Source organism: Phaethon aethereus (assembly GCF_964289735.1).
Source record: "Phaethon aethereus genome assembly, chromosome: 1".
NCBI classification, from domain to species: Eukaryota; Metazoa; Chordata; class Aves; order Phaethontiformes; family Phaethontidae; genus Phaethon; species Phaethon aethereus.
The window spans coordinates 163,884,450-163,899,062 of record NC_138575.1 but is presented as its reverse complement, the minus strand read 5'-3'; the positions used below and the strand labels follow the sequence as shown (position 1 = coordinate 163,899,062).

At 40.0% G+C, this 14,613-nt stretch overlaps 1 protein-coding gene across 1 annotated transcript in view; it reads left to right on the top strand.

Annotated features, from left to right (window-relative positions):
* The window catches only part of GPC6 (glypican 6), a gene marked incomplete at its 3' end in the record, with an annotated part of 805,049 nt that overhangs the window by 738,764 nt on the left and 51,672 nt on the right, over positions 1-14,613 (top strand). The window contains exon 6 of the mRNA XM_082013968.1: positions 1,677-1,820. Within this exon, the coding sequence (XP_081870094.1) occupies positions 1,677-1,820 (144 nt within the window). The remainder of the gene's footprint in view (positions 1-1,676; positions 1,821-14,613) is intronic.

The window sequence follows — 14,613 nt, the reverse complement described above, 5'->3', positions numbered from 1 at the left end:
AGAAGAAATATGAGTAAACTTTTGTAAGTATAACTGATGCCCCCCACATATATATTTGGCCCTTTAAAATGTACAGTATCATACAGAATCATGTATAAATGCTGAACATTAATCCTAGTCAAATTTTCTTCACAGAGGAAAAAGAAGATTCTTTCCTCATAGCTTTAGAGCTTTACAAGTTAAATCATCTTTTCTGGTTGATTAAATTAATTTATTGTACAATAGATCTCATGACCAGGGAGGCTAGAAGCTATTGAACAAATCTTACAGATGTTCTCAAACTAGACCAAGCAGTATTCTACTCATAAATTAAAAATCCCAATGGCTATATAACAGCTGACTGGCTGGACTTTGAGCCAAAACAGATCTGATGATGGGACATAAATTTAGTATGAATCCATTTCTTTCAGTAAATTTTGAATCATTTGGGGCCTCTAACTTAACGTCGGGAAACTTAACTAAGAGCCAGTTGTATTGTATACTGAAAGCAACAGAAGTCACACCATCCATGGCTACTTCAGGACAGAACCACTCAAGGTGGAAAACCTAGAAGTCTAAAAGCGAAACATGGGTCTTTTTGATTACTGGCTCACAACATAACTTGTGAGCTTGTTATCTTATTTGCCATACAAAAAGGAATAATCTGGTCCTACAAACAAAACACAGTACCTGCATACGAGTTTTCACCTCCACAAAGCTCATCCAGACAGATAGTTTGTGTCTGGCATTAGAGTTTTGTAAAATATATCTTACAAGAAATTCTGACATAAAGGGGTTTTTTTTTCCTTCTGAATGGAGGCAAAATGTTGAAATAGCCAAAATACAATGGTCAGGAAAAAAAAAAATACATTCCAGAATTGAAAAAGTTGGTATGAAGGGAAATACTAGTATCCTACTTCAGCAGTGCGCTTGAAAAATTTAATTCTGTGAATATGCTACCTCCTTTCAGCCAAGCAACTTCTGTGAGAGTTCCTCTGGGATATATACTTGATATCCAGTAGTCAAAAGTGTCCTCTGTGCCCTTTATTATCCACAACATATATGCTATTGAAACTTTTTTCCAAATACAAGTATATGAAAAATTTCATAACCCTAGACATTATTTTTTATACCTGGAAAACAAACACACCAGCAGAAAATAATTCTCACTATTGCCCGCTCAATATGCCACACCCCTCTTCTAGGGAGAGACTTACTAGGGAATAAGAAAGAAATCCAGTTATAAGACTATTTCATCATTGATCTTTTCTCTGAGACTACAAACAAATTACAAGGTAGGAAGAGCTGTGGGTAGGGATTATGAATGAGCTGTGATTCAGGGTAAATACCACATTTTAACAAAAACTAAAACAATTATCAACAAAGTCCTGCCACAAAGGACTTCCTTTAGCTCATTTCTCTTCCTGGAAAGATAGCAATTAAAATGCTTTCAGACATTAACTTCTTAGACTAATCACCTTCCTAAATTAAGTTTTTTTTAAGGTCCCTATATGTTTTCGTACCTTCACCAAGTAATTAATAACGCTTAATTAATGCAGGCAAGTGCTCAATTCACTATTATCAAAATGTCAATCAAAGCTGGTTTCAAATATATGAAAGAGAGAATATTAAGAGGCTGTGAAATATTAGCTTCCTTTTTTCTATGATTGTCATATAACCTACAATGCCTTTTTCAGGTTTTCCAAGGATGTGGACAGCCTAAACCAGCACCTGCCTTGAGATCTTCCCGTTCTGTCCCTGAAAACTTCAACACCCGGTTTAGACCATATAACCCAGAGGAGCGACCTACAACTGCTGCTGGCACAAGTTTGGATAGGCTGGTAAGGCAAAATATATTCCATTTTTGAATTAGTAGAAATGGCTTGGTAATATAGTAGAAGAGTGGTAATCTCCTGACAATTTATATTTAATAATTTCGTATCATTCTATATAGTTTCTATGCCAGCTGTTCCAGCATTCAGTAAATCTTTTTGTCTCCATTGGAAATGGTACAGAATTGCATTGTAGGAGAACAATATGACTCAGTTTTTATGTATTAAGAAATGTTAGAAGACAATAAGCTCTTTCCTGTAAGCCAAAAAACAGATGAGCCATGACAGGTACTTTGTAGTATAAATTCTCTTTGAAAATTGATCTGCAGCAATATTTTATATTTTTTTATTTTATTAAAAATGTTTTTATTTATTAAAGCAATTTTTAGCGGCTAGTTCTTTAACATATACACTTGCAAAGGCACATTGATTTTTTCCACTTCTTAATTATAAAAATTGCTGCTGCTTTATTTCCATCTGTTTCAAAAATTGACTTTTATCAGCTAAAACTTCAGTGATCATTAATCTTCCTTTATTTATTCAATCATTTTGAAAACAAGACTTTAACATAAGATTATTTTCTTTACTACCAGTCATTAGATTCACATTTCAGACTTTGATGTTCCTGCTTTTTATAGGTCTCTAGATTTACAGCGAGCTAATTATTGTAGCCGTTAATACTGTCTCAGCAATCATCTCGAAGTACAGCCAATGAGCGAAATTAAAGAGTTGTAAAGCGCCCGAATCAAAATAGACTGTACCGCATACCCTCCGCTTACCGAGCTTATCGCTGAACGCTGCATAGCATTGCTCTGTCTTGCCGAAGAGAGGCATGCTCAGGGCTGTGGCAAGAGCGAGGGGAGCGGAAAGCCCGGCTGGAGACAGCCACCATTAGTTGGGGTATGAGGTTTCGGCGAGCTGCACTCCCGCTGCGTGTCAGCCACGTGCTGGCTGCATAAGAGCACCAAAACGTCTTGCTATCGTTCTGATCATGATCCTAAACTGCCTAGGGATTTCTCCGATATGCAGCTTAAATGTCTGAGCAGGATCCCGAGTATACTAATTCAGATAAGGACCTAGGTATCTCCTTGACACCATCATTCAGCAAATTTCTTTGATGACCACAGCAGTCTTCCACAGTGACGAGTCTTTCCAAATTGCCTCCATCTACCAACTGTATTCTGTCAATCTTCATGGCAATTCAACTGGAAAATAACATGGCATTTCTAGCCAAGACATGGAAATACCCTGCAGCAAAAGGAAAAGTTTGTTAGTTCTTCTTCTGGAAATAGTGTAGCCTGGTTATCCAAAAGGAGAAGCAGAAAAGTCTCCACTGTAGACTTAGGTCTTTCTAAGACAGTAGATTCATAACGCAGTGTAGCATCCCAGGCTAAAAAATTTGGCTGGTAATGCTCAATCCATATCTTAAATTTATCCTTTCACTTCAGATCCAAAGCACCAGCCCTTGTGTATCACTCAGTGCAGAGGCCTGGATTTTAGTCTAGAATTGGCCAAGGTGAAGTCAAAGGTCACCAAAGTCTGTAGGTTTCAGTCATGCTCCATCAAAGGTTGCACACAGAGGAAGTGGGGAAAGGAGCATAAAAATGAAGGCCTGTAGCATAGTTCAGCTTGGATTACTCTTACGTTTTAAGAACAGCTCAAGCATTTTTTGCAACGAAAACACAACTGTTAAAGCCAAATACCTATTTTTTTTTCTTGCTGGTCATATTTAAAATAATAACTATTTATGGCCTGTTAGCTATGAGTGTTGGTACCAAACCCATCTCCAAATGGCAGTGATGCATGTGCTATCTCCTTCTGCGACAAGACCAACAATCCTTCAAGTTAGAGATGGTCACTGACCTCAGCTGGAGCAAGGAAAGGATGTTTATGTGGATTAGAGCAGAAGGCCTTATTTCAGAGCTGTAATCCCTGAGCAGCACTTAGGAAAGGTCACTGCCTGCATCTCACACCAACTTGGATACTTTTATCCAGAAAGATACAAATGCTGCACCCCTGTCTCATAGGAACACCATTCAACTTGCCTACATTAGATCCTTAGCATTTAATGTGCTGAATCATTCCCTGAATCACGTATCTCTCTTCATTAACTATAGACAGTCTGGAGGACCAGCTTCAGTTGGATCTTCCTAACCCCTGCAATGCTAACAGGACGTAAGGAGAATCCCCCACACAGCAGTTTTCCAGCCTGCACACAGATCATTTTCTATTGCTTGCTTGATACAAACATACAGCAATATTAGTATTTTGATAGTAGTGTCAAACAGTTAAATCCCTTTATGATTATTACAGATACAAGAAACAAATCTTTCCTTGTAAGCCAGCTGACTCTTCAGTCTTAGTGCTTTTAGAAGTCTGTTCTGGAGTTTGTAGTCATAAAACACAGTCAGACCACTTAACTTTAAACTGTCATCATGAAATCCAAACATGCAGCTATGTAAACCTCAGAAGAAGGGACCAAGAATTCTGCTTTCATCTGTCTTTGATGGCATGTTCTCAGAAGAGACCATGCTTAGAAAATATTTCCTCTGCGTCTCAATCTTATACAAACACGTAGCATATCTGAACCTTTTTTTTACTCCTGCTCATATCCCCATTTATAAGCTTAATTCAGTTGAGCATATTTTATCAGGTGTGTTGCACAAAGCAGCCCTCATAAGAAGCCTGAACTGAAATCGATGGGTACTGAACCCATCTGAGAAAGTGCTCCTTCATCCTTGCCTGGACTTGTGTGATTAATCCAGCCATTCCGTTCCAAGAAGAGGGAAAGCAGTTTCCCTGTCTGATTTTCATAACTGTAACCAGTAAGGCTTAATAAATAAGAAATAGATCAAAATAAATTGTGATAAATGTGAAAAAAAAACCTATCCCCCAAAAGCAGTGGTATAACTTGTTTAAAATGCATCAGATGTATTTAGGAAGTTATACAGAGCTTGAAAGAGTTGTCTAAGCATTTATGTAAAGCACCATCTGAGACACCCCAGAGTATCTGAAACATGGGACCCAGCAGATATGGCCACAGGACTAAAGGAGACCAATATACTTCTGGAGCAGCAGTAGGGAGCTGGGTAGAATACGCTGCAGCATCTCAAGCAATTCAAGATACCCATGCTCAGGCAATTCAATCACATCTTCACAGCACAGGGCCTAAAAGTCAGGCTCTTTCTGAAGTCAATGGAGAGAGACATACATCTTTGGAGAGCGATTCACCCCATCTGTCACAGACACCTCTCACAGACTGGGAAATGAAAGCCTCCACCGAGATAGCCACATGTAGATACGCAACACTGAGATGCCTCGGAGCATATAAGACAACTAATTGAGCTGGCAGATAGGATGCTCATGCCCTCCGGGACTGGCAGTTGGAGGTCAGGCAGTAGACCCTAGAGGATGCCTACTATGTGGCATCCAAGTGGGAGAACAGCACTGAGCCCCAGCTGTTCTCTGCAAGTTCCTCTGGGTGGAAATCAGCTACAAAAACGTAGACTCCTAATGCTATTTGAGATGCCTATGGTCTTCAAGATGTCCAAATGTGAAAGCAAAGTTACAAGGGACCTGGCCGGAAGTAACATGGAATACCTCAGAGCTACTAAATTCTCTTTCTATGCCTATATTTAGGTAACTGGCTTCCACCCTATTTCTCTACTGATTGTAACAGAAGCAAAAGTGAGGACTTTTCTGTTTCCTTATAGAGATCCACAGTGTAGATACCTATAACCTAGATTTGAAGTCTAGATGACGGTAGTTTTTACTGTTAACAGAAAGAAATAAAGGTCTTTGTTCAGTTGTCTAAACATAGGTTTAAGCAACTGAATTGAGATCAAATGTTTCTAAAACACAATTCATCTCACCCTGAAGTATACATTTAAACAGCTCAGAGAAATCATTCCATATCCCTCTACTACAAAAAGCCAAGAAGTGACAACCTTAGTCTAGGCATGCAGCAATTACACCTGAAGTTCAGTAAGATAAATACTGTCAGAAATTAAATAATTTTAACCACTGAGCTCAGCTGCTTCTGTAGAGTATGATCTAAGACTTTTCATTTAAAATCAACTGCTTATAAAGACTCGTTATCTTCTCTGTGGTTGCCTGTTTAGTATAACCTGTGGTTTATTTTGTTTTGTTTTGTTTTTCTGTTCCCTGAATCTGTTTCCCTCTTGCTTCCCAGAGGACTATCTGGAGGACAATGCAACATGGTGTAAGCTTTGGTATTCTTATTCTTCACCTTCATTCCCATTTGTCTTTGTACAATGCTGGGCAAAACACTTCTTCAAGTTTCATCTTCACCATCTTTACTTTGTGTGTGTCTTGTGGGCTAAAATGCTAGCAGTTCTTTCTGTAATTTTGCGTTCTGACTGATTTAATTCTGCCCAGTGCCCAGAGCTGCTGGTTCTTTCCAGTATTTTTCTCCCACTTCAAGGATGATGCCTCACCCCCAGAGAGTATGTATTCTCTCAGTGAGCTAAAAGCTGGCATAAGCATCCCCATGGTCTCAGACCCCACATGTGCATGTGCAGCAATGCAGACACTGTGGTGGCATTCAGCTCTGGGTCCTGTGCCTTGAGATAGCACTGGAGCAATGGAAGCAAGCTTGCAGGGCTCCTGGGGTCTCTCCCTAGGATTGCCCCCGTCTTGCTGTTCGATCTCGGAAAAAACACTGAGCTTCTCTGTGGGAGTTTGATAAAGTAGGTTCTCTTCTGCTTTCCAGCTTCATAAGCTTTGTCAATGTTAGAGGTCCCTGGGTTTCAGACAGAAGGGCTCCTCAGCAAGGTTCAGGCCAGCCCAAGGGGAAGGCAGGAGCACAACACCATGCAGATGTGCATCACCTCACTTGTGAAGTACCTCAAAGCATTTAGTTCAGACTATTCTATCCTGGTTCTTAGCAGGACTAATTAGTCTACAGAGAGCACCATGCTGATATAGCTATACTACCTCCTGTGTTTGAGCTGTCTCAAGTACCTCTGTACCCACCACATCACCGTACAGCACAGTGCTATTTTAATTCAGATGGAATTTCTCCCGAGAACATACTGCAGCCTGACCTGGCTGGATGTGTATAAAATAATTCCACATTTTCTTTCAGGAGGACAGGGAAGCTTTCTTGATTTTCCACAGGGGAACCGATGCACTATTAACCGTATAATGCATAATGCACATGCATAGTACAGAGATAGGCAACTGAGAAATTGGCTATGGCATTTTGCAAGTGATTTACATTCAAGTACAGTATAGTGGCTGCATAGATAAGTGGATGAGCATGCACCCAGTCTGAAAAAGAAAACCTTTCATGCTCTTTACCCTGGGGAGGGGAATATATTGCATCACACTTTGTAGGAAAATGTTCTTTTATGTTCCCTCCTGCTTTCCTTAAAAGTAAATAAAGTCTCCATTTCCATGAGAAAAAGACCCTGAAACAATTTTTTTAGGAACAAAGTGGGATGTATTTATTTTAAATGCCCACTCGTATTTTTTAAATTTTTTATTCCATTGTGTAATGATTTTTGGTACAAGAAAAAAATGCAATACTAACCTAACAAATCTGTTGTGAGCAATTCCTTCCCGGTGCTCCAAAACTACATGAAGTAGAAACTATGATTAAAAAAAAAAATCTGCTTTGTATTTTAGCTATAAAAGACTAAAATTAACAAGACAGTAATACTATGAAGACATTGATCTGAATTACCCAGGGAATCCTCTAGGGCACTCCTGAAAGTGGAGTTTATGTTTCAGTTTTGTTAGAATCCATTTAGTCCAGAGTCTAGAAATGTTAAATATATGCAGTGATAGCACAATTTTCCTGAGATAGGATGTTTATTTTCAACATCTTGTTTCTCAAGAGGCCCTAGAATAAAATCCAGTAGGTATAAATCTTAGAGTGTTTAAAATCTGAGATGAATTTTTCAAACACCTTCTGCGTACAGAGGCCATAGGGAAAGACAAAAACAATGAGCCTGTAAAAAACTTCATAGCTCAGGAGGTATTGGTCGAACTCTTAAGATTGAAGATGGCAGGCTCATGCAGGTGTTTTAGAAGCCCACTGACTTCCCACAGGCTACTCCTGCCGCTAGCCTTAGACGCTGTGCAGTTAGACGTGCCACTTCACCCCGTGTGATGTTAATCAGTAGATAACTCCGCTAAAACATAAGTTGTACAGCTCCTCCAGTTTTAGGTTTTGTGTGTTTAAAGAGAGTCCTGTTTCTTATTAGCTGTCTGGACACAATACGCACAATGAATAAATATATTTTACAACATTTGTCGTGGTCATTTGGTGTCAGATTTAGGATTTGCTTGGTTGTCCAAAAATAGGTGTTTGCTTAGTGTCACGTTTTGTTTATTCTCCGTTTCCCTGTCACAGCAATATCTGAGTAAGTTTAAGTCTGTGAGATCACTTTTTCCCTCATGGTTAATACCAGTTTCAGGTGGCAAAGGCAGATGAATGATGGTGGCTGTCAGAACCCTCCTGGGAGACCTGCCAGAGTCCTGTTTTTAAAAACGGCGATATTATTCCATCCTCCAGCTGAATGGTTCTGCATGCTGCGGTATCTGATGCATTGCATTCCTAATGCTTGTGAGGCTGTTACTAAGAGTGAGCTTTATCACAGTGCTTGCTTCTGTCTTCAGGTGGAATGGGTCCGCCTGCTGTTCGGACCCTGCTTACTATGAGCAAGGAAAGACCAACTTCCAACAGTAACAGGAAAGACAGATCTCTACCTTCATTAGGTGTCAAAAAAATGCACAGTCTTGATTACCTTGTGGTGTCTGCTTTGCCTGAATAATGATGTGTTGCCTGTGTCGCTGAACACAGTGCCTGCTTGAACTTCTAAGAATGTACTTGTTAGTACTGGTTGAACTTCCTTTAACTAACGGGTGTGAAGACCCACTGAGAGTCATCACCTGATTTCCAGGACTGTCTTAGGGTTATGAATGGTATTCTGTATCCCTATTACAGAGATGGGGAATACAAAACGTGTAGGCAGAATCCACTCCTGATTGCTAGACTTGTCTGCACACAGTAAGATGAAGAAATGTCATAGTCATGGGTCTTCGGTTGTTGTAAATCGAGAAATTATGTGATTCCGGAGCTTGGTTATTAGGGTAAAAAAAAAGCAAGATGAGTAGGCTAAAGTTTGCACATCTGTGCCATATCAAAACAGACTAAGATGAAGTGGGATTTATTTGCCCTAGCTTTTCATATTTCTAACGTTGCTATCGAAGTCTGACCTATCACCTCATTCCTTTATTAATCAACGGAGAGAATTAGGCACATCCAGACCTTGCTTAAGATACTCATTGGGAGATGACAAGAATCTGAATTACCCATTTCTCTCCACTGAACATGAAGAGAATCTGGATGATTAGCTCAGACATCCAATTTATAGATGTCTAAATGTAACCGTAATTCTGGGCTCTGGAGTTAAGCTCTGTGTATCAAATGCACACAAAGGAGATTTTGGTCTATAAAATATATTGATAGATAGTTCTAATCATACTTCTAATCATACTCATTGTCATGGTATCATCAAGTACCTAGAAGGATCACTAGTCTCCAATAAAAATATGTTCATTCCGGAGGCTGCACAAGTTTTATTCAATGGCAATTCCCCCTTGTAAATCTGGATTAAAATCCACTTCCTTCCATTTGATATTTTAGCTTCTGCTCAATAAAGACTAAGGGTTTTTTTCCAATATACAGAAAGTTTGTATTATCAGCCTCTGGAAGATGAGTCTAAGCAGGAAATACATCAACACTGCTGTTTCAGCTGAAAGATAGATCACATTTCATTTCGCATGTCTGTACATGAATCTGTGCAGAAGGAAAAGTGAATTCTTAATCTTCTTGTTAATGCTGAAGAAAGGTAGTGACTATATAAACATCCTCTGCACTTTAGCATTTTGACATGATATTAAAAGAAAAAATATGGTTTAAAAATTGGTAGCAGGGCTCATGTCCCCACTTGCAGTGCATAAACCATGCTCATTTAGATGCTTCCAAGTAACATGACAGTAACAATGATGACTGACTACCTGTCTGGAAGGTGTTACACTGTGATGAATCCTTGCATTGCTAATATGAGTGCAACCAACAAGTTCTAAGTTTCCATAAAAAGTGGATTTTGTAATATATCACCAGTTCATTTACAACTAGAGAATTACAGGGTCCTTTTCTGCAAGTGACTACAGACCATAAAATGACTCTTCAGCAACAAAGTTAGTTGTGCACAAGTGTGGATACCTACAAAGAAATCAAAGCTTTGGTAATTTCTGTATTAATTGCAAATAGTGATTCCCACTCTCCAAAGAAAAATATGTGTTATACTTTACAGGCAATTATATTTCTCCAGCATTTGCAGCTATTTTTATTTTGCTAGGCTGCAGCACACAGATATATTGCGAACTCCTAACAGAAGTGTGCAATGCTGGACTCCACTTATAACAAATAGTAGGTTACAGCAGACTGAAAACTCATTTCCCAAGCCAAACGTCTCATACATTTTTCTTTGGTTGTAATAGACAGAAATTGTCACTTTATGAACTTTTATGTGTATTACTAGCAGTTAGAGGGGAGGTAAAATACAAGGACTAAAAAGATTTACCTTCATACAAATAGTGACCCTTCTGTGAACTTTCTTTAGTCAAAAACAAATACTTTACATTAGGTAAGATTTCCTATATTTTCCTTCTGCCTTTATTTCCCAATTCCCCAGTCATATCAATGTATCACTCTAGGCTGTTGGGACAGCAATACAGGATGCTTCTATACTGCAGCTGCCTGTAAACAGCAAAACTTGAGTGGCTAGTTACAGATATTCATTGACGGGAAAGCCAAGACCTTTAATAATACTGGGGAAAGGGGAAGGAAAGGATTCATTGTAACTAACTTTACCCATCATCAACTAAGGACTAGTCTCAGGTTGTGCGTCTGTTAGCAGACCCAGCAGCACTTTTTGGATCATAGGTCTAGGTGTAGGTCCTAGCAGCGTCACAGCTTCACCGTAGGGCAAAATGCATAGCCCCCATATTACCACTCCAGGTACTTAGTTATCACGGAAAGTAGGAGGATACCTGCAAGATCCTTCAGTAGATCCCACTCTGGACACTGGCATGTGCAGAGGTACAGAGTAATAGAGAACTCCAGCTACAGGAATAGGAGTTAGTAGTATGCACTCCCTCCACAAGTGGTTAAGAAAACAGGCATTTTCAGAGCGTAGTTCCCACAGTCTAATGTAGGCATCTGCCAGAGAATGCATGAATAGCTCCCTGGAAGTGCCAATGTTTCTCTGACTACTATGGAGAACCTTAGACTTGACAAGATGTTTAGTTACAGAGTTAGATGAAGCCCTGCTGAGCTATCAATACCTGACTTCTCCACAGACAGCCCTGCTGAAGTGAACATGACTGAGGCTATTAGAATTTAGGACTTACTTAAGTGTATGATTCACTGGGGACTGAATAGATGCTCACAAGTTCTCACGTTCTGGTGGCTCTGCAGTCTGGTGGCAGCAATCATAAATGACCATTGTGTACATGCCTCTGTTGGTTTTCTTGGGGTTTGCTTCTTCTGCACTGAATGTATGTTATGTACGTGTCATTTCTGGTACATAAGAAGTGGAATTCACTGTATCTTATTCAATGTCTATAATACAGGTGTCTAATAAATGTAGAGCCACGTTTATTAATCTCGCATGGTAGCAATGGAGAGCTAGTCAAGGTGGTCTATAACAGGCAGAATTCAGTTGCTGAAACACAAGTGCCTCATGCTAAGTGAAATGCCCTGAATTATCTAGGCATCTGCAAGGAGCTAAAAGATGTAATAAGGACCTTGCAGGAGTTCTTCAGTCTTCTGGATGCTACAGAGGACTCCAAAATGGCATTAGAGTCATTTATTTCTGTAATGAATGAGGGATCTAGGAGCTACTCATTAGACCAAAATTAGGGAGTTGGCCACCTGAATAACTCCCTAGACTCCACTGACTAAGCAGTCAATGGACTGTCCAGAAAGAGGCATCTAGGGCCTTCACAGGATGGTCTCAGATATGGTGCAGGACCCACTGGAGCCCTATACTGGCATGCAGAAGAGAGTTAAGGCCTCCAAAGGCAGTGGATACCTGTGTGCAGGCAAGTGAATCCCACTCTAGGACTCCACAGTCTGTGGTGGGGCTTTGATACCCAGCTCACATGTCAAGACCCACACTGAGAGCACTGCCAGAGCCTGATGGACAACTGACGTTGCTGTTCATTTGTATGGGAGCAAACCACATTGCCTTCACTTGAAAGTGCTGGGAATTTTGCTTTCATATATATATGGACAGCATAAACACTATATAGGAACCCAAATGAAAGCAGACTGGAATGAAAACTTTTTTTCTCCTTAAACATTCAAGCCCATAAAAATTTCCAGTGCATAATAATAACTGTGTTACCTAAGTAACTGCTACAGCAACTGAAGTAAAAAGCTAAATGCTTGATATGCATTGCCTTTTCTAATGTAACGTGCCTACAGTGCTCATATATTAGAAGTGTAATATATATGCAGAAGTAACAGGAATTTGAGAAATGTGTTTGTTCTACTGGAAAAGCAGCAGTCACTTATAGAAAAAAATTCACTGCATAATAAATGAACCTGAAAGAAATGTCCTTTTTCCATCATCTCACAATAGATGTTAATGGGCTTCAAAATCAGAGAACATATAAAATCCTTTCAACTGTTATTCATTCAGATAAAATCCAGTTGACCAAAAGGAGGTATCTAACCCTAGAGCTAGGCAAATAATTTATCCTTTACTGTCAACTGAAAGAAATAGGCACTTTCAGGGCACAGTTGATCTGAACTAGTTTAAAAATCTCTATTGGATTAAGACATGCTTGCACCCTTCTGTTTGGGTTTCTCACTGTTGACTACAAAACAAGAGTTCGTAGCTCGGTTGAGGACACTGATGTCCTGTGAGATGAATTTCATTCTCAGACTCTGTCTTATGGAGCTCATGGTCTACAAACCTGGATAGACTACGAAATTACTACCATACACCTTGACAGTACTTCTACTTCATTTGTTTTGGCAACAAGGGGTCACCCTGTGCTAGGCATTGAACATATATTAAAGATATGTTCCTGTCTTGAACACCTTAATGAGATTGTCTTTTCAGGTGTTCTTTTCTTCTGAAGCAGAAGATGCAGGGCTCCCAGTCATCGTTTATCGTCTCTGTACAATTTTCTAACCATCCATTTGCACTATGGGAATGGAGTGATACAGAAAAATTAATCAGCTGTTTCTGTAAAGCATGATCTTCCTAATATCCAAGTTAACAAAGTCTGAATCAGTAACCTGTTTGCCCCATGAGGGAAAGAGAAGAAACTTGACATAGTCTTCCCCATGTCACTTATGCTTGGGCAACTGAGTTCAGATTACACCTCCAAGTGCAGAGGAGTAGAGAAGCAAGGCTGTCCAGGGTACAGGTCTCCTGGAGACTGTGAATACCCTTCTCTTCATGAGGTACAGAGCACTTTCTCAAGTAGTGACGGGACTGGGAAACCATGGCTGGCTTTATCTGCAATCCCATCTCTCCCAGATTGCAACGCCCACCTTGTTGGGAAAGAAGAGAATAGCTCCTGGATGAGTCCCACCTGGCTGTCACAAAGGCCACTCATGTCCTAGCACAGCTGCTTGTTCCCAGGCCAGCCCCAGTTCACCCAGGAAAAGACATTTGTTGTTTAGGTGGAAAATGCATCTGCCTGCAGACGGAGGCTCAGCTTCATCACAAATTTCATCAAGTCACCCCTTGCTTGATAAAAGCCAGTGTGGCAAAACTGGGTCCCTTAAAAATCTCTTTTATTATTAAATCAGATGGATGTAGACGGATAGGAGAGGGATTGATCGGAGAAAAAATACTGCCTGTGAAACGTGCATCAGCTCACTCAGAAATGTGACTTGGTAATATCCTGGGACAAAACCCCTGGAATTCTCAAGCTAGTTGTAGAAGCACTTTTAAAAAATCCTATTTCCCACAGGTTGTAATACTGATTTATTTCTGTGCTAAAATGTGAAATAACACGGCTGGCAAACACTCTTTCAGAGATCTAGAAAATAGTTAATGATATATAGGGACATATCCTTCAATGTCATTTGTTCCTTAATGTCTCCCCATGGCAAAGGCACCATAATCACTTCAAGGCCACTCATACCCATGCTAAAACACTCTCGTGCCTCTCTCAGCTATTTGCTTTATCAGAGAGAAAATAGGCATCATTGTACTAAAGAAGATGTGACCAAGATATTTCTGTGTCTTATAACCACCTAAATATTTAAGTCTGGCCTGCTGGACCAAATGACCAAGGCAGCCCTCTCACTCTGGGCTATCAGCCATACTCTGCTGGTAGTCAGCATGCTAAAGACATGAGCAAGTTGCTGAACTTTGCACCTTGACAGCTGCCCACACACACTCTGGAAGCTCTCCAGCAAATGCAAGCGAACTTACTGGGCTTTCAGGAAGACCTCAGCTGCTGCATGTTGACCACACAGCTGAGCTTAGACCCACACCTGTGTATTTTTTCCCTATTCGAAACACTAGAGTCTCTGATGCATAGAAAATCCAAATTTGTTTTGTGCTTGTTCAGGTAGCCATGCCCTAAACCAGCCAGGAATGTTTTGTCATTTTTCACTATTACTAGTGACAAATAACAAGATTAACAATGCTAAGGTTCTCTTTCTCTTCAGAATGCAATGTTATCTGGTTTTGAGACCTTACTCTGCTAGCTGTTGGCTTGCTGAAGTGCTTTCTAA